The following is a 20,285-nucleotide window of genomic DNA, read 5'->3' on the forward strand; positions in this document are numbered from 1 at the left end:
TCGCCCATACCTCCCCATTTGACTTACTCCGCAAAGCGAGAAGTCAGATGAATGCAAAGGTCCCTCCAACCCTAGGACTCCAGGGTGAGGCAGTAGCCCTACAAGGCAAGGGGATGTAAGGTTCGCGACAGCGAGGTGTGCGCCTCACTTACACCTCCAAAGCCCCTTGCACAGAGCTTGGGTTACCTACTTGCCTCTCTTATAAACAGAGGGACGTGTGCTTCCCTATCCTTCCCGGGTCAATGGCCGGGGAAGCGCCCTCTCTGTTGCCTTCATTTCTGCGGGAGAGAACCCCAGTAGGACCCTGGGCTCATCTTGGGCATTCTCCTCTAAGCCCCGCTGATTCCCAAGTATGACTTGGCTCCAGACAAGGCTACTGTTTCAGAAGGTCAATGAAGATGCTTTTGGCCATCTCCAAAAGCAGAGAAGAATCATCAGAGAACCTTTCTTCCCGGTAGCCAGGGAAGAAAACGTTTGATAACCACATGTCAACTACTGCAGGGAAGCCTCCCCTACAAAGATGGCCTCTCCCCCAAGGAAGTGACAGTCCTTGTTGGGAGATGACACAGATCCACACTTCTGTCAGGAACACCACGTGCTCTGGGCCTGACGAGTGCCCTGGAATGCCAGCACAAGGCCAGAGAGGCTTTACCTTCTCAAGTAGCCACACGAAAAGGCCTGGGGTCCCCAGACCCTGTTGGTGACCACTTTTTTCATACCACAAAGAGCCTGGCCTAAGCTCCTCTCTCGGGCAAACCCAGAGCAGGACTCATTCCACCACAAGAAGTGAAATTCCTCCCACTCACATCCTGACAGGATAGAGCTCGGGAAATTCCAGCCATCCATTCACTCCCGCCCCTTAATGGACTGGGGTTGTTTTCACTGCACAGAAACACTGCAGGAAAACAGCCCCTTGTGCTAGAATCCTGCAGCTTGTTCCCTCGCTGATCCTTAGAGTCTTCCTGAGCCCTAGCCTGGTCCATGCCCACATCTAGAATTGGCTCAAAGGAAGAAGACAGCGAAAGGGGCGAGGGCCAGTGACAGGCCTCCGCCTCGTGCAAGGGCCAGCGGTGGGTCAGCAGCCTGTGGCCGGGATGAACAGGAAGTTGCTGTCCCCCATGGGACCTGCTAGAAGATCATCCCAGCTGTAGGTAGTCACACCAGATGAGCTAGTATGGTCCCTGAGGCAGCTACATACAACCTCTCCTATGATAACAGGTTTCAGAGATGGGGCTTAGCTAGCTGCTCAACTATGCCAGCTCTGTATCCCACAATCCTGGGGAGAGGCAGCTATCCTGAGGAGAGGCAAGATATAAGGCAAGATACTCTAACAAGACCAAAGCCACACACTTCTGGCAACCAGGTCAGGATTCCCTGCCCCAAAGCCTAGGCTGTAGGGAGAAGGCCTCCAGCGAGGTTCTGTGGCTACAGCCATGAGATGCCCTTCATAATATTTGGGACTTGGAGGGGTTTCCATTCACACGGGACCTGGATCACCTTGACCTTGAATTAGAAATTCTATAACATATGCCCAGTTGGTTGAGTGTGGTCCTGTGCACCAACAGGTTGCCAGTTCGATTCCCAGTCAGGGCACATAACCTGGGTTGTGGGTTCCGTCCCAGGTAGGGGCACATATGGAAGGCAACCAATAGATGTTTCTCTCTAACATTGATGTGTCTGTACTTCTCTCTCTTCCTCTCTCAAAACATGTCCTTTGGTGAGGATTAAAAAGAAGAACAAGAAATTCAACATCGGCTGATTCAGATCATGGCCCGAGACAGAAGAGGTTCCTGTTGGAGTAAACATTTAAAAATTCTCAGCGGGGTGATACGGACAGGAAGGGGGGTGAGGCTATTGTCCAGTGGAGGAAGAGGACCTACTTTTTGGGGAAACTCTGGTCTGGGTGGAGACCTGCCCTCAAGCACAAAATATAACCAGGAAATCTGAGCATTCACCCCCAGTCCTCACATGTGGGTACTGGCAGGAAGGGAGGGTGAATAATATTGCAATTCAAAGACTTGGAATTTTTTTTTTTCGATCTACTGCAGCGATTTTCAACAGGTGTGCTGCAGCCACAAGAATTTTTAAAACATTGCAATACCTGACTATTTAGTCAGGAGCACGGACCTCCTTCCCTGAGATTGTCAAATAAAAAAAATGACAACAACCAACACAACAGTAACTGTTCCATGTGAACTAATCAAAATTATACTTTTTTTTTGTCAGATTGACAAAAAATGTATGTTTTGGTGTGCCACAGAGTTTTAGCAATTAGCTTATGTGCCATGAGATGAAAAAGGTTGAAAGTCGCTGCTCTATAGAGTTGAGTAGCCCTAAAGAGAGTAATCGAAACACCAAGATCAGAAGACAGCATAGGGGCATCCACCAAGGGGCCCGAGAAAGGACTGCAGTGGCCTGAGATGTTCTCCAAAAGGAAAGGGGCTCTAATGACTTTACCCCCAAAGCCCTGTCCAGCACCCAGCACCCTGGGGATCTACCAGAACCAGGGGAGGGGGGAGCCTGCCTTGAGGGGGCAACAGGACGTAGAAACGCTTCCTTGCCCACAAGACAATCACCCCCATGCCTTTCCCGGGCCAAACTCCTCCCTTATCCCATCTCCCCACCCTCCTACCTCCCATCAACTCCCCTCCCATCCTGGCAACCCCTGGGGACTGTCAGGGAAGATCTCCGAGAATCAACCCTGCAGCCTTTTCACTCGAGTCCTGGGCACGCCCCAGGCAGTCGGCCAGAGTGTCCAGGGCCTGCCTAATTGGCGGAGCAGATGGAGAGCGTGGCGCCTGCAGAGAACACCCAGAAGGCCGGGTACAGAGCTTCAGTAAAGTCCTCCTTGTACTTGTACATCACGTGGATCCTGTCGGAAGCAACAGCAAAGAAAATGACGAAGCCGTGGTCGCAGTTGAGAAGCACGCCAACCCGCGTGGCCTTGGTGGTGGGCAGGATTTTCTCCACATTGTTGTGCCAGGCAGAGATCTTGGTGTTGAACCACTCCACGCACCAGGAGGCGCTGTTGCGGCCGAGCCGGCTCTCCGGGCCCTGCCGCGCCATGCTGCCATAGCAGATGCCCATCCCGCAGAAGTTGTTCTTCTGCAGCTCCACCTCCCAGTAGTGGATCCCTTTCTTGTAGCAGTGCAGGCCCAGCACCTGGGAACAGTATGTGAACCTCTGGGGATGTGGCCGGTAGCTCTGGTGTGTCTCGGCCACAGAGGCCACAGTGTAGTTCTCCGACAGAGCCACCTTGCTGTAGGCAGTGTTGTAGTCCAGGATGACCTTAACAGCATCTACAAGAGCATCACCCCAAGCAATCAATTACAAGGAGCCCAGGTGCTCTCACTTTTAAACCTTTTCTCAACTGGTAGTAGTATTCATTTGTTTTATCCATTCCCCCATCCACCCACCTACCTATCTATTTATTATTGTATCCATCCATGCACCCACCCATCCATCTATTCATCTGTCTGTCCCTCCTCCTTCCATGCATCCATCTATCCACCTATTCATCCATCCATCCATCCACTCATCCATATAGCCACACATCCTTCCATTTATCCATCTGTCCATCAGTCCATCCATCCATCCATCCTTCCATCCATCCACTCATCCATCCATCCATCCATTACTAAGGCCTAACTGAGAACATAAAGTTCCAGAGAGAGCAAGAGGGGTAAGATCCAGAGTCCTGGCCGAGGAACTGGCCTTGAGGAAGTGAACAGAGAAAGGAGAGAGAGGGTATGGAGTCAAGTGAAATGGCAATGAGAGGATGAGGGAGGCCCCTTCTGAGCGCCTCTCTTCTCTGTGACGCAGAAGCTGGGCGGGAGAGGAAGAGGGAGAAGTTACGGCACGTGGCAAGGCTTTGGAATGGCAGGGAGTCAAAAGGAAAACCAGAGGAGAGAGCTGGCCGCGGGACCGGTGGGGTTTCGGCAACAGACACTGCCGGCAGGTACTACTCACACGCCAGGAGCTCAGGTCTGGACTTGGCTAAGAAGTTTTCCAGCACCTTGGCCTTGATAGACACTGAGTTTGGCTGCACGGTGGTGGGTTTGGCTGCAGCTGGGTGAGGAAACAGAAAGCCATTTTCAGAACAAATTCAGAGTAGACCTCCCACTGCCCCTTGTCCACAATAACTCACCCTCCAAGCCAGCTTGTTTTAAATCCACTAACTGCTCCGAGGACTCAAAGGTGGGAAGCTTGCTGGGTGAGACAGCAGCAGCGGCTGGGGATGAGGAAGGAGGAACATATGTTGGGGACATGACACAAAGTGACCTGATGGCCTCTACTCCCTTCTAAGCTGATTTTCAAGAGTCACTTCTGCCCAGCCAGTGTGGCCCAAGGGCTGAGTGTCCACCTATGAACTGCAGTTCGATTCCCGGTCAGGGCACATGCCTGGGTTGCAGGCTCAATCCGAGTGGGGGCGTGCAAGAGGTAACTGATTGATGATTCTCTTTCATCATTGATGTTTCTCTCTCTCTCTCCCTTCCTCTCTGAAGTCAATAAAAAAATATATTTTTTAAAACTTAAAAAAGCCGAAACCGGTTTGGCTCAGTGGATAGAGCGTCGGCCTGCGGACTGAGAGGTCCCAGGTTCGATTCTAGGTCAAGGGCATGTACCTTGGTTGTGGGCACATCCCCAGTAGGAGGTGTGCAGGAGGCAGCTGATTGATGTTTCTTTCTCATCGATGTTTCTAACTCTCTATCCCTATCCCTTCCTCTCTGTAAAAAAAAATCAATAAAGTATGTTTTTTTAAAAAAGACTGAACCCCTTGTGTTTTGGTTTATAAAGTTTATTTAAAAAAAAAAAAGAAAGAAAGAAACAGAGCAGAAACGCATAACTTACGAACTTTCTTGGGTTTCTTTTCTTCTTCTAGAAAAAAAAAAAAAAATTCCAGAATTAAGACATTGTAAAGCACAACACAATGACACTTTCAAAAAACCATACTAACATTCATTTGCATGAATATGACCCATCCCGATAAAGCTAGGATGTTTTAACTTGACAAAGATAACAGGCAAATAACTCCATGGTGATTGGTGTGGGGGAAGGACTGACGCTTAAAGAGCATGATGGAATTTTCTGGGGTAATGGCAATACTTTATCTTGATGTGGGTAATAGTATCACACACGAATTCAATGGTCCACAATTATCTAACTGTATTTAAGATCTGTGCATTTTACTGGACGTAAATTGTATCTCCATAAAAGGAAAAATGCAAAAAGCAAAAATAGAGTCAGCAAAAACAATACGCTGGCCAAGTATCACAACAGTCCTTAAGAACTACCTGGAGCGTGTGCCTACGGAAACCGACTTAGCGAAAACAGCGGTTCTCCAAGTGTTGGCCCAACCAGCAGCGTCAGCATCCCGGGGAGCCCGTAGGAAATGCACATTCTCGGGCCCCAGGCCAGAGCTCCTGTTCCAGGCCGCTCGAATATCCACTGCTCACGGGTCAGATGGCACACACAGCCCCTTCCAGCACCCAGGCTCTGCAGTGATGGATGAGGGGCTGTGCCCATCGGCAAGGATCAGCGACTCCTGTGACTGTCTCAGCCAGCCCCGCCAGCCACAGCCACGCAGCTGCCACAGGGACGTGGGGTTACTTACTCGGGACCTTCTTCACAGGGCGTGTGGGTTTTGGCGTGGGCGCCGTGGCATGCTCTGCAGGCTCCCCTGTGCCAACAAAGAAGGTGCTCGTGTATGGGGCTCCTCCAAAACACCCCAGGAGCCAGCTTTGCCACAGGCGGGCGGTAGCGGGTTTACAAAGACAGCCACCCCCACATCCCATCCACTCTCGCCTCCCATCCTTTACAAGAGCTAGGAGACAGGTCATAGGAGGACCAGTCTGGGGCGCTCCCTCTTTTCTCTGGCTTAACATGTAGCTGGGGTCGAGTCTTTTTCCACCAGCACCCAGCTCTGTGACCTCTGCCCCCTCTCTGAGCTTCAGCGTCTTCCAGCGCACAGCGGGAGGAGGCCCTTGCTCACAGTGATGACACGGAGGTGCCTGGAGCTCCTTCCCTCTGGGTTTCCGCCCCTCCCTCTCCCCAGACCAGGCACCACTGAGGGAGCAGGGGGGCTAATTCATCCACGGATTATGCTCCTCCATGGGACCAAGCCCTCCATGACGAGGTACTGGGCGTCTTCGTGGCAGGCCCCCTGAAACTAAGTCCCAGTGCTCGGGATCAAGGCCCTCTCTTGTACCCCAAAATGCTGAGGGGACCCATCCAGATTCAGGGGTCTCAGTGGGGCTCCGTGAGGGGGTGCTGATGGTTACCTGAGGTGATGGGCTCCTCGGGCCTCCTGAGGCACCGCTTCAGCTCGGTTTTGAGGTCCATGGTGCTCTGGCAGACGCCCTTTATCAGCTCGTGATTCAGCTCCACCTTGGGGACGTAGACTGGCTTCGTTGAGATAGCCTGCAGTTTTGCCGCTTTCTGGAACAAGCCAGGGGGTTAGCGCAGGTGGCTCCAGGAAGCCAGGCCCTGGGCTCAGCCTCCAGAACCCCGGGGGGGAGCTGCCCTGCGCCCACCCCCACCCACCCTGCAGGTGGGAAGTCCCATCAGCCTTCCCGGTTACAGGCCTGAGGTCGCTGGGCGTTCAAGTGCCACTTTTAAGACAGTGATCTGGAACTGGAAGGACCCTCAGAGGTTGCTCCCCTGATAGATAGGAAACTGAAGTCTAGAAATGACAAGTGACCTGCCAGGAATTCTGCCAATTAGTGGCAGGGACAAAGCTGGGACCCAGGTCCCCTGACCGCCATGGAAAATGCTCCCTCCACTCCTCCAGCTGTGGCGGAGGCGGCATGGGAGACTCAGGCCCAGCTGTGAACACAGGTTCTGGGATGGACAGGGAGGTCTCAAGGTGCAGGACTCAGCTAGGGCACATCCGATGAAAAGGAAGGGTCTTCCAGGATGTCCCAAACTTTGAGACAAGAGTCAGGTCACAGGGTATCAAGAGGCCCAAATGTGGATTCAGCACCCTTCTCAGAGAGCTCAAGGCAGCTACTCCAACACACCAGAATGAGAAGAAACGAACAGCCTTCAGCCTAGGGTGGACCAGTCACTCCTCTACCCTCCCCTGGACCTGAACAAGGAATCTGGGCCTTCCAGGGATCAGAGCACATCACCCAATCAATGGGCTCACCAGAACACCCACTGCATGCCAGGCATTCTGCAAGGGCTGGACATGCCAGGAAGAAGAAAGGTGGCCATAAAGGACGGGCCACACTGAACGGAGCTGACAGCCTAAACAGACAGGAAAACAAGCACATCTAGCACAACGGCAAGAGCTTTCGCAGAGGTGAGGGGGCATGCTCTGGATTGTCGGTAACAGAAAACAATGGGATCCAGGGAGGACGGAGGAAGCTGGTGACCCTGGGACACACGATCCAGTGCCAGGAGGAATGGTGAGTGCTCTGCTGTGGCCACAGCACGAAGCATGGGCTGGGGGTGGGCAGCAAGACATGAGGCTGCAGGCAAAGGCAGGGCCCGGTCATCAAAGGCCTGGGGGCTGTACTACGGAACATGAAGTCGGAAAGGGCAGAGGGCTCTGTGCTTTATAAGGTCACTTCCAACCTGGCCGGCATGGCTCAGAGGTTGAGTGTCGACCTATAAACCAGGAAGTCATGGTTGGATTCCCAGTCAGGACACACGCCCAGCAGCAGATTCAATCCCCAGTGTGGGGTGTGCAGGAGGCAGCCGATCAGTAATTCTCTCTCATCACTGATGTTTCCATCTCTCTCTTCCTCTCCTTTCCTCTCTGAAATCAATAAAAATATATTAATTTAAAAAAAGACACTTCCAGGGACCGTGTGGAGGAGGGATTAGGGAAGAGAGCGAGGTGCATACAGTAGGCAATATTCTAAGATAGCCCCTAAGAGTCCACCCCTTCCCAAGGTTACACATCCTACCTAATAAAATAGTAATATGCAAATTGACCACACATTCACTACACCCAAAGCCACACCCACCAGCCAATCAGGGCGAGTATGCAAATTACCCAACAAAGATGGCGGTTAATTTGCATATGTGGAGGGAGGGAGGAGTGAAGACTGAAGACAACTTAGAAGGAAGAGGGAGGAAAAGCAGAAAGCAAGGTGGCTGCCAGAGGGAAAGCCCCGGCATGGCGGAGCGGGGCGGAGCGGGGCAGGCGGCAGCGGTGTGCAGGTGCAGGTGCAGGCGCGGCAGCCGCATGGCCGCAGCGGCGCTTGCAGGATTCTTCCTGCAAATGGGCTACTAGGTCCTATATAATCCCCTCCCTTGAGAACAAGCAGGACAAGTGAATGTGAAGAAATTTTTCAGAGGTAATTAAGCTCCCAAATCTGTTGATTTTTTGAAGTATGATTTATATTGATTTTAGAGAGTGGAAAGGAGAGGGAGAGAGAGAAACATCGATCAGCTGCCTCCTGCATGCCCCACACCACCACCACCACTTACTGGGGATCAAGCTGGCAACCCGGGCATGTACCCTGACTAGGAATTGAACTGGCAACCTTTTGGTGCATGGGACAATGTTCAACCAAGTAAGCCACACCAGCCAGGGCCCAAATCTGTTGATTTTGAGTTCATCAGAAAGATGAGTCTCCTGGATGGGCCAGACTTAATCAGGTAAAAGGCCTGAAAAGGGGGACTGGGCCTTCCTAGCGGGAGAATTTCCCATGAGCTTTGAAGTAAGCTGCCAAGTTGGGAGAGGGCCCTGTGGCAAGGAATTGGGGCAGCCTCTAGGAGCTGAGAGCGCACACCCAGCAGGAAAGCGGGGACCTTGGTCCTGCACCGTAAGGAACTGGATTTACCAACCACCAAGGGAGCCCCAAAAGGAATGCAGCCCCACCAACACTCAGAACGCAGCCTGTGAGAGACCACCCCCTCAGAAGACAACCCCCTAAGCCAGGCCCAGCCTCCTGAGCCACGGGAAGTGTGACACAGTCAATGTATGATCTAAGCCACTGTGCTTGTGGTGAGTCGTCACACAGCATCTAAAACGAATACAGCCTGTGTGTCAGGGATGCTTTCAATGACCTCTCACAGACCCCACTCCTTGAGGCCCCGTTGCCCCTATAATCAACATCGTCACGCTGGGCAGGAAGAGTGTTCACCAATGTCCTCATCAAGACCCACCTCCAGAAACTCAAACTCGCCCCCCTTGGTCAGGGCAGCTTCAATCTCCTCCTTGACGGTCTGGATCTCCGTCTTCTTCTTGAGGAGGATCTGGTAAATATTGTCGAACTTGCTGCTGACCCTCTTCTCCTCTTCCTTTATTTTCCGCGTGGAGCTGGCCTCGGAGGCATCAATGAGCGCCTTCATTTCCAAGTATTCTTGTCTAAGCTGTTCTGTCTTCTTTTGTGCAGCCTCCTAAGAAGCCAAGACAAGAAGGCATCCATCAGGCTGACAAAGCTAAGCCCGTGGGACCAAGCATTGGTGAGACGCGGAGCACAAAGGGGCGTGACCACTTTGGAGAGCAATTTGGCAATTTCTAGTGCAGTGGTTCTCAACCTTTCTTGAGAACCGCTAGGCGACCCACAGGTTGAGAACCGCTGCTGTAGAGCCTAAGACCATCGGAAAACACAGATAGTTACATTGCGATTCATGACAGTAGCAAAATTACAGTTATGAAGCAGCCACGAAAATAATTTTATGGTTGGGGGTCACCACAACATGAGGAACTGTATTAAAGGGTCGCGGCATTAGAAAGGTTGAGAACCACTGTTCTGGCGCATCTGAAGGCGCTCGGACCCTGTGACCCAACAACTGACTCAAGGAATAAACTCCAGAAAAATCCCCACAGATGCACGCGAGAACACTCACAAGCAGCACTGTTTGAACTAGCAGAACCCTGGCAAGAGGAGACTGAATATACAGGCTGCATGTACCTTGGATGGACGATTGAACAGCAATGAGAATTAATGAACTGGGGCGATGCATTTCATAAATCTGACACATTTCATGAGGGAAAAACAACTTGTAGAAAAAGACACACAGTACTGATGCTCTTTACAGAAAGCTTAGACACAAACGGGACGGCAGCGTTTATTGCCAAAGGGAGGCGCACAAACATAAAGCAGTACAAAGAAATCCATGGAAATAAATTCAGGACAGTGGTTACTTCCGGAAGAGAGGAAGGGGGATATAAAAGGGGCGGGGCGTAGAGCGAGGGCTTCAGCGGCATCGGTGATGTTTATCTTTCGTAAGCTGGGAAGCAGCTCGTGGGTAATTTTTCTTTTTTAAAGAGAGGGTGTGAAGCTGCTCTAGAAAGTTTCTGGAGAGTACCACCCTCAGGAACTGACTGCCCAATTCCACAGCCACTTGCTGGGTGTGGCTACAAAGCACCTGAAACGTGCCTCGTCCCAATTAAGATGTGCTGTGAGTGTGAAAGGCACATTGGCTTCCAAAGACGGAGTACAAAAAAAGGACTGCAAAATATCTCATTAGTACACTTCACTGACTCTGTGTTGAAATAATCATTTTTTTGGATGTTCTAAGTTAAATAAAATGTATTATCGAAATGAATTTCTCTTGATGTTAAAATTAACCTGACGTTACAGATGAGGCTCACGCTGTATTTCTATGGCACAGCAGTGCTCTAGCTCAGACTCAACATGAAAACAGAAATGCACACAGGATAGGCAATATACAGGGAGACTGAAATTCAGTTATTTCTTTACCCAACCCCTAAACCGGCCATCTCCAATGTGACTGCGAATGCCACCCCCCCCCCTTCCCCGTGCTCAGTCTCAGTAAGAGAGCACCCCTGAAGTCTCAGGAGGGCACAGGGTTGCGAAGCCACGGACTACATTTCCCAGCCTCCCTGCGGTGAGGCTTGGTCATGTGACTAAGCTGTTCCTAATTCGGTATGAGCAGAAGTGATATATGCAGCACTCTTCCTGTTGCCCTTCTGGCAGGCTAGAACAGAGATGGAATGGTGACTCAGCTTCCACCAAACAGATGCAGAAAACACCCTAAGGAGTTGTGATGCAATATGAAGGAAAGACCACGAGTCCCTGAATGACCCCGTGGAGCAGACACCCACTAGTCCAGGTGGCTGTGTCCGGCCTTGAACTATCCCAGTGAGCAAAATAAACTTCTATCTTATTTAAGCCTCTGAATTTTGGGGGTATCTTTGTTACAGCAGTTTAGCCTGCCCACCCCCCAACCCCCCGCCCCAACCCATACAGGTTCTTTCATGTGCTTCCTTTCACCTAAGCCTCACACGCACCTTCAGAAAGCCATGGTTCCATTATGCAGATGGGAAAACAAAGGCTCACGGATCTGCCATCTGGACCAACGTATCACAGGCTAATATGTAACAGAGCTGATAGTCTTACCCAGGCCTCGTCTCCCTAAACCACAGCTGCCACAATAACACTGGATGCTGCAGCTCCAGGTCAAGGTATTTAAAAATCAAATCCTCGCTCTGGCTGGTTTGACTCAGTGGATAGAGCGTCGGCCTGTGGGCTGCAGGGTCCCGGGTTTCGGGCTCAGTCCCCAGTATGGGGCGTGCAGGAGGCAGCCAATCGGTGGTTACCTCACATCATTGATGTTTTTCTCTCTCTCTCTCCCTCTCCCTTCCTCTCTGAAATCCATAAAAATATATTTTTTAAAAATAATAAAATAAATAAATACATAAAATTCAAATCTTCTTTTTTTTTTAATATATTTTTATTGATTTTTTTATAGAGAGGAAGGGAGAGGGATAGAGAGCTAGAAACACTGATGAGAGAGAAACATCAATCAGCTGCCTCCTGCACACCCCCCACTGGGGATGTGCCCGCAACCAAGGTACATGCCCCTGACCGGAATCGAACCTGGGACCTTTCAGTCCACAGGCTGACGCTCTATCCACTGAGCCAAACCGGTTAGGGCTTTCCTATACTTACTTTAAAAAAAAATCCTTTACAGATGTAATTAAGGTAGGACTCTTGAGATGAGATCATCCTGGATTAGCCAGGAGGGTCCTAAATCCAATGACGAATGTCCTTTTAGAGAATGAAGAGAAGTCCCCAAGGGAGGAAGAGGCCACGTGAAGACAGAGGCAGAGATTGGAGTGATGCAGCCGCCAGCCTAGGAGTGCCTGAGCCACCAAAAGCTGAAGAGGCAAGAAAGGGCTCCTCCCAGAGCCTCGGGAGGGAGTGTGGCCCTGCTGACTCATTGATTTGGGACTCCCAGCCTCCAGAACTGCGAGGACACATTTCTGTAGCTGTAAGCCAAGTCTGCAGCAATTGGTGACACTAGTCCTGGAAAACAAATGCACTCCCTTCTTACAAAGAGGTCAACGCCAGTGGGCATACACTTTTTGCTCCCTGTTTTTCTCCCACTTAAATCACAATCCCGCCTCGGCCAGAATTGCTCAGTGGTTAGAGCACCGGCCCATGCACCAAAGGGTCACGGGTTCGATTTCCAGTCAAGGGCACATCCCTGGCTTGCAGGTTCCATCCCTGGCCCCGGTTGGGGTGCGTTCAGGAGGCAACCAATCGATGTTTCTCTCTCTCTCCTCTGTCTTTCTCCCTTGCCCTCCCTCCTTCCCACTCTCTCTGAAAAGCAATGGAAAAAATATCCTCTGTTGAGGATTAACAAAACAAAAAAAAATCATAACCACTGTCTATATTACTAATTTTCAACACTAATTATTATTATTGTTGTTGTTAATCCTCACCCTAGAATCAGTGTGAAACACATCAATTGGTTGCCTCCTGCACATGCCCCAACCGGACCAGGGATCGAAGCAGCAACCCATGTATGTGCCTTTGACCAGGAATCAAACCAACAACCCTTCGGTGTGTGGGCTGATGCTCTAACCACTGAGCTCACTGGTCAGGGCTCAACACGAATTTTCAATGATTCTCCCAATGTTGGGCTTGTAGCTAGTCTCCTGTTTGGGTCTATGAAGGCTCTCTCCTGGACACATAGCTCCTGGCATGTTTTACGAGGCTGCCGTTTAATTCTGACACTGTGAATGAGCCCACCATGAGCCTCGTGGAGATGACAGCTGAGCCTGTCCTGCCTGGAGGCGGAGGGAGGCCCAGGGCCAGGGCTGGTGGTGGAGAGCCCTGTCACTCACCCGCACATCCTTCTGCCTGGCTCTCACATCCTCCAGCGCTCTCACTGCTCCGTTGATCTGACCGTACATGACTGTCAGTTTATACTTCAGCTTGGCCTGTGGAGAAAACAAAACAGGGTGAGAGAGCACCTGGGCCCAGCCCCCACCAGCACCCAACACCGAACCATCCCCTGAGCCTATCCCACAGGTGGTGTTTCCGCCACCCCAAGTCTTGCCTGCTTGTAGCTTTTTAAAGCATTCTCATATTTACTACCTTCCTTCATCCTTTTGGGGAGACAGTGCTGTAAATACAGGATTTGGAGCCACACAGACCAGGGTTCCAGTCCCAGTGCCCAGCTGTCCAATTGCCTCTCACTCCAGTCTCCTTGGCCACGAACGAGATACAACTGTTCCCGCCTCGCAGGGCTAGTGGGAGTAACGTGAACCACCCAGAAACCACAGAAGTCCTCAGCCCACTTAGTGAGGTGTGTAAACTACATGTCAGCTTGGATGATGATGAGCTTTTTCCCCAGCACCCATTTTACAGGTGATGAAACTGCGGCAAGGAAGACCGCAAGGCGGTCAAGCTCACAAAGAGGCGACAGAACGAGCTGGGACAGCTGCTTCAGTAACGGCAGATGAGGTCATTCAAAGCAACCCTCCCCGCTGCAAGCAACCAGAAAAGCAGACAGGGTAGGGTTACAGAGCCAAGATAAGCCTGGCACCTGCCAATTCCAGAAGACAGATGGGAGGGCCTGTCAGCTCAGGGAGGCAGCGGAACAAAATCAGAGTCCAGAGCTCACCTGGTAAACCCACAGGTGGGGGCCTCCCAGGGCCACACCCTAAGAATAAAGAATAAACCAGCAACAGACCAGCCCATTGCCAGCTCAGTCCCAGAAATGGAATTAAGGGGATTCAGAATTGCTAGGCCCCTAGCCACCTGCAGAAACAAAGATAAACTGCACACAAAGGAAGATCATATCATCCAAGGCCTCTTACTATTTCTCTAAATTTTCATATCTTAGTCCCCACCTCCCTGCTCAGGTGAAATGTTGGGGCATAGAAATGGGGAGGAAAATAGCCACCACCACCGTCATGATCACAGGTAGTGTTTATGATGTGCCTGCTGCAAGCCAGGCGTTGCTCTAGGCCAGTGATGGCGAACCTATGACACGCGTGTCAGCACTGACACGCGTAGCCATTTCTGATGACACGCGGCCGCTGAGGCGGCCACATGCTGAGGATGAAACATTTGCTGCTCCTGAGGATGAAACATTTGCGAAATAATGTTTTTTCCTCAAAGTGACACACTACCCGGGTTATGCTCAGTTTTTTGGCAAAGTTTGACACACCAAGCTCAAAAGGTGGCCCATCCCTGATCTAGGCAGTGATCGGCAAACTCATTAGTCAACAGAGCCAAATATCAACAGTACAACGATTGAAATTTTCTTTTGAGAGCCAAATTTTTTTAAACTTAAACTTCTTCTAACGCCACTTCTTCAAAATAGACTCGCCCAGGCCGTCGTATTTTGTGGAAGAGCCACACTCAAGGGGCCAAAGAGCCGCATTCGGCTGGCGAGCCGCAGTTTGACCACGGCTCTAGTGCTTTGCCTGTATTGAAGCTAAGGGCAAAACCGTGAAGGTGCAGTTACCTGCCCTCTACAGAGGAGGCCACGGAAGCACAGAGTAATTAATTAGGTGGTTTGACTGACATTACGTCGCTATTAACTGGTGTTACAAGATCCTAGTGTTACAATTACAGACATGCGTCCAAACTGAGCACACAGAATTTCTAGCGGGAGGGGGGGGGGCGGGAGGAAGGGAGGGGACATTTTACTTCCCCTAATTAGCTGGTTCAACATACTCTGACCCTCCCTTCCTCTTTCCTGCCTCTCCCACTCCACTAGAGATATTCAGGGCTGAACCTGACCTTGAATGAAAGAGCAGAAGCAGAGTCCAAGGCCACACTAACTCGACCCGAAAGCCCAAGTCACTAATGATGTTTCAGACTCGACCTCTGTGACAATGCCCTTTGAGCTGGCCTCTCAGAGTGGCCAAGACAAACTGGGCCAAAGGCTGAAGGCCAGGCCCCCGCAGGCCACGCCTAGCAGGTCTCAGCTGGAAGGAACCTCTAGATGAGGGGGAGAGGGGCCTCCAATCGTTTTGCCTCTGAGAGCCAGAGCCACTCTTAGTAGTGAACTCCCAAACTCTCTATTTTGAAAGGTTTTTATCCACCATTAATCAAACAGACTTAACAGTCCCCTGACGGTGGAAAGGGGCCCACAGCGCTCCAGACAAAAGGAAAGCGGTCCAAGGACTTTAATAGCCACAACAATTCCCTAATTCACGGAAACTCTAAGGATCCCTTCACAGCCTGGGGACTTGGTCCTCCACGTGGGAGGTACCAGAGTCCTGAGTCCGCCCGCTTGAGTGATGGAGACCAGCCAGCTGCCCAAGGCTGCGGCACTGCCCTTCTAGGGCTGGCTCTGCCACCAGCAGTGAGCGGAGCAGCAGGGCTGGAAAAGGAGAGTGGTTAAAGGACGCAGCCAGGACAATGGGCAAAGGGGGGAGCTGGTGGGGACAGGCCTATTACAAGAATCAAAAAGCAAACCGTGCCCTGACCGGTTTGGCTCAATGGATAGAGCGTCAGCCTGCGGACTGTAGGGCCCGAGGTGCGATTCCGGTCAAGGGCATGTACCTTGGTTGCAGGCACATGCCCAGTAGGGGGTGTGCAGGAGGCAGCTGATCGATGTTTCTCTCATCGATGTTTCTAACTCTCTATCCCTCTCCCATCCTCTCTGTGTAAGAAAAAAAAAAAAATCAATAAAATATATTTTTATCAAAAAGCAAACCGTGCCCTAACTGGTTTGGCTCAGTGGATAGAGCCACAGCCTTCGAACTGAAGGGTCCCCGGTTCAATTCCAGTCAAGGGCATGTGCTTGAGTTGTGGGCTCAATCCCCAGTAGGGGGTGTACAGGAGGCAGCCAATGAATGATTCCCTCTCATCATTGATGTTTCTATCTCTTTCTCCCTCTCCCTTCCTCTCTGAAATCAATAAAAATATATAAATAAAAAAAAAAAAAGCAAAATGTGCCCAGCAGTGTGGTTCAGCAGTTGAGCATTGACCCAGGAACCAAGAGGTCGCCAGTTTGATTCTTTGTCAAGACACAAGCCCCAGTTGCGGGCTTGATCCCCAGTAGGGGTGCCTGTCAGAGGCAGCCGATCTGATCGATGATGTTCCTCTCGTTGATGTTTCTATCTCTCTATTCCTCTCCCTTCCTCTCTCTAAAAATCAATATATATATAATCAAAACGTGTATGGCATACAAATGAACTGGGTGCAGCTCTGGGCCCTGGAGGCTGAGAGAGCGGTGGGTCGGGGGAAGGCTCAGAAGGGCCCTCCTGCCCCTGCTTGCCTTCTGCCTCCATGGATAAGAACTTCGAGAAGGGCCCTTGGCCAGGAGGAGCCCGGCTGCCCCAGTCTTCAGGGGCAGGCCCAGGCACCCTCCCGAGGCACAGATCGGGGCAACCTGACACTCTGCCCAGCAAGCTCTCCTCCCCACTGAGAGGAGTAACAGAAATGAGCATTCACTGTAACACACTGTTGATAGGCCGCTTCATTTAATCCTCCCGATAACCTTCTGAGATGAGTACTATCATTATCCCCTTTGACCGTTTCCCAGCTAGGAAGCAGCCAGCCTTCAAACCCAGGTCTCAACATCCAGCTCAGCCTGGAGCCCCGTCCACAGCCACTCCCACCTGGCCCACAAAGCACTTCCCACACAGCTCCTCTCTCTGCAGCCTCCCAGCCACGGGAATGCTACCAATCCCACTGAACAGAGAACTGCAGGGACTTGCCCCAAACCACAGCGGATCCGGGCAGAGCAGGCTCCTATGACGAAGAGAGAAGACCCAGGTGGCTGGGCCTCAGATGGTTGCACCTCAAAGGTCAACTCCCCGGGGCAAGGCCTGGAGGTCTGCCTTCTGAGAACCCAGCTCAGATTGGGAGGGGCAGGCCAGGTGGGGGAGGGGCTGTGGCCAGAGGAGAGGGAGGCCCGCACCCAGGACCTGGTGCCTGCTACACACCTCCCCAAGGCTCAGGTCTGCTTTTGACAACACGAAGGCAGTCCCTGTTGTCCGTGACAGCGCTGGGAGAATGAAAGGACATCAAGGCGCGCTGGGGAGCTTAGACTGATATTAACGAAGGGCGGTTTGGTGACACCTTTTCTTCCTCTGACACCGGGGGAGGTGCTGGCCACTAAAATCATCACAAACCTGGAAAACCCCTTAGAAGTCAACCTGGTCCCCCCCTCCTCACTTTACTGAGGAGGACTCAGGCCCCGGGGCCAAATCCTGTCTCCCGGTCACACAGCCGGAATGGAGGGTACTCTGTTGCAAGAGCGCTGGCTCTCCCCGCTGGCTCTCCCGCAGGTCGGTGGCGTCCTATCCAAGCCCTCCCACTCGCAGGGATCCTCCCTAGTCCCTGGGACTCTCCAGCTCTTCTGTGACTCTTGCTCATATGATCTCAACCCTCCACGCGAGTCCCAGGCCCTGGGCTCTGTAGACTTGGTGGTGAGGCTGGGACCTGAGGAGAACCGGCCAACTGTTGGTTTGGCCACTTTTACTGTGTTCCTCGGGCTAAATTAACTTCCGTGGAACCCCATCTCCTCTACCTAAAAAATGGAACTCATCATCCCCACCTCCTGGGTGTTGCCAGGATTTCATGAGGGAACAGAGGGAACCTCCCGGGTTCCTATTTGGGGGGTTCAGAACCCTCTATTAACACCATCAGACAAGTACTTAACTAGGCTTAAGGCAGGCAACATCACCTGTGTCTTCTTCTGCCCCAGATCTCAGGCTCAGCCAAGCCCGTGTCCCCACTCAGGTGACCCAGCGTAGGCGGAGATGCCCACGGAGGCGCCCTCCGCATCACCCTGCAGGCCCAGGCTGCCCCTCGCGCCGCCACCCCCTACCTCCAGGTCTGCGCTGGCCTGGCTCAGGGGCACAGGCGAGCAGGTCTTGTGCTCCACCAGGCAGATGTGGCAGATGCACTCGCTGTGCTCGGGGCAGAAGAAGTCGCGGAGCCGGTTGTGCTGGGGGCACTTGCGCTGCAACAGGTCCTGGACCGGCGGCTGCAGCGGGTGGTCCCGGAAGGCGGGGCTGTCGAGGTGCGGCCGCAGGTGCTCCTGGCAGAAGGAGGCCATGCACACGAGGCACGTCTGGACGGCGGCCGCCTTCATGCAGTGGTCGCAGGCCACCTGGCCGGCGGGGCTGAGGGCCGCGGCGCGGGAGGGCGGCGTCCAGTCGTCGGGCGGCTTGGCGCGGGCCAGCTCGGCCTGCGCGAACTGCTCCACCACCGTGCACAGCACCGTGTTCTTGCGGAGCTGCGGCCGCGTCTGGTACGCGGAGCGGCACTGCGGGCACTGGAACGGCGCGCCCTGGACGGTCCACGTCTCGTCCAGGCACGACCCGCAGAAGTTGTGGCCGCACGGGGTGGTGACCGGCACCTTGAAGAGCTCCAGGCAGATGGAGCACGTCAGCTCTTCGGCCAGGGACAGGTCCGCCATGGCGCTCCTCGGGGGACCGGACGAGTCGTGCAGGGACGGGTACGGCTGCACGATCCCCCCAAGAGGCAGCCCAGGAAACGAAACTGAGCGGCGAGAAGGCGGGCCCGCGGCCTTTCGAGAAGTCACGTGGGGCGCGGGGGCGGGGGGACGGGCGCGAGGGCGGGGCCGGCGCGAGGGGACCCGGGGGGTAGGGCGGGAGCCTGGGGTCGCTGCGGACCGGTGGGGAACTAGGGGGTGGGGCTCGGGGCTTCCGGTTATGCTTACGGCCACTGCGCGGATGGAGAAACCGAGGCGTCGGGGGGAGATCCCCAGGGCGCGGGAGCCCAGCCCAGATCAAGTCCGGCTTCTGCACGAAAGCGCTCGCCACCACTTCTTTGCTTCGAGAACCTGCCTGGACCCGCGACGTCCCCAGCGCTCCGCGAGCGAAGGGGGCTTATCAGGACAGGACTCTAAAAAAATAACTGTAGGATCGGTTAAACGACTGCCCCTTTCCTTTTTTTCCTTTTTTTAATCCTTCCTTCCTCTTCCCTGGTCCTGCGCTTTGCATTCCGTCGTTGGATCCCTGAAGGCTGGAGCCCATAGTCACACGCTCATGCTTAAACTGGGTGATTTCTTTCCAGACCACCGCCATATAACATGATTTTATATATATATATATATTTTTATTGATTTTTTTACAGAGGGGAAGGGAGAGGGATAGGGAGTTAGAAACATCAATGAGAGAGAAACATGGATCAGCTGCCTCCTGCACACCCTCCACTGGGGATGCGCCCGCAACCCAGGCACATGCCCTTGACCGGAATCGAACCCGGGACCCTCCAGTCCACAGGCCGACGCTCCATCCACTAAGCCAACCCGGTCAGGGCTGATTTTTTTTTTTTTTTTTAATTTCCAATTCAACTTGACTAGGGTTTGGAGACATCCCAGTTTAACAAGGGTTTTCCTCTCACATATACTCAGATAACAATAATGTTGGAACTTAAACACTTTTTTTTTTTTTAATTGTTTGCTTAGATTTATTTCCATTCTTCTAGCTCTGTTTTTCCCCCTCTGGCCAGGGAGTAGGAAAAGTGGGTGTACAGGAGGCAAGAAGTGTTCCAGAGAGGGGATGGGGTGGGGGAGGCGCGGGGAGGGCAAAGAAAGACCGTGTTTAAAGAGGAGTGAGCTGGAATTCGCATTGGAGACAGGGTGAGCAGCAAAAATAAGAAAAAGGTCAATGTCATAGACTACTGCTAAAATAATAGATACCACTTATGGGGCACATTCTGTGTGGTAGAAAGGTCACATATGTTAGTTTCTAACATCCTTATAATCTCTTCTAGACTTTCTAAACCCTACAAGACAGAAGGCCTTATATCCATTTACAGGTGAGGGTCATGAATTTTATATAAAATAGGACTGGGATTCTAGCTCAGGATTGCTGACTCAACATTCTCATTCCTAGTTCCCCTACATCTATTCCCCCAGACCCCTTGAGCCCACTTGTTCTTTTTTCATATCACATTGTTGTTTGCATAGGGAGGAGGAAGACAGAAGATGAGGTGTGTAGGAAATTAAGATGTATGTACATGCTATCTCATTTAATTCTCACAAATCTTTGAGGTAGGTATGATTATCTCAATACAGATGAGAAAACTGAGGCTTAGGGACACTAAATAACTTACCTGAGACCATGGATATTG

The 20,285-nt window shown here is 52.2% G+C and overlaps 1 protein-coding gene across 1 annotated transcript; it reads right to left on the minus strand.

Moving 5' to 3' along the window:
* Positions 1 to 2,607: 2,607 nt before the first annotated feature.
* Positions 2,608 to 18,679, minus strand: TRIM25 (tripartite motif containing 25). The gene is made up of 9 exons (XM_008147915.3): positions 18,010 to 18,679; positions 13,058 to 13,153; positions 9,121 to 9,354; positions 6,282 to 6,438; positions 5,615 to 5,680; positions 4,852 to 4,878; positions 4,148 to 4,231; positions 3,970 to 4,068; positions 2,608 to 3,299 (listed from the first exon to the last, which is right to left on the minus strand). The coding sequence occupies exons 1-9, from the start codon at positions 18,601 to 18,603 to the stop codon at positions 2,767 to 2,769; spliced, it is 1,890 nt and encodes a 629-aa protein (XP_008146137.1). The 5' UTR covers positions 18,604 to 18,679; the 3' UTR covers positions 2,608 to 2,766.
* Positions 18,680 to 20,285: the final 1,606 nt, after the last annotated feature.

The sequence above is a fragment of the Eptesicus fuscus genome, chromosome 20, assembly GCF_027574615.1.
Source record: "Eptesicus fuscus isolate TK198812 chromosome 20, DD_ASM_mEF_20220401, whole genome shotgun sequence".
Taxonomy (NCBI): domain Eukaryota; kingdom Metazoa; phylum Chordata; class Mammalia; order Chiroptera; family Vespertilionidae; genus Eptesicus; species Eptesicus fuscus.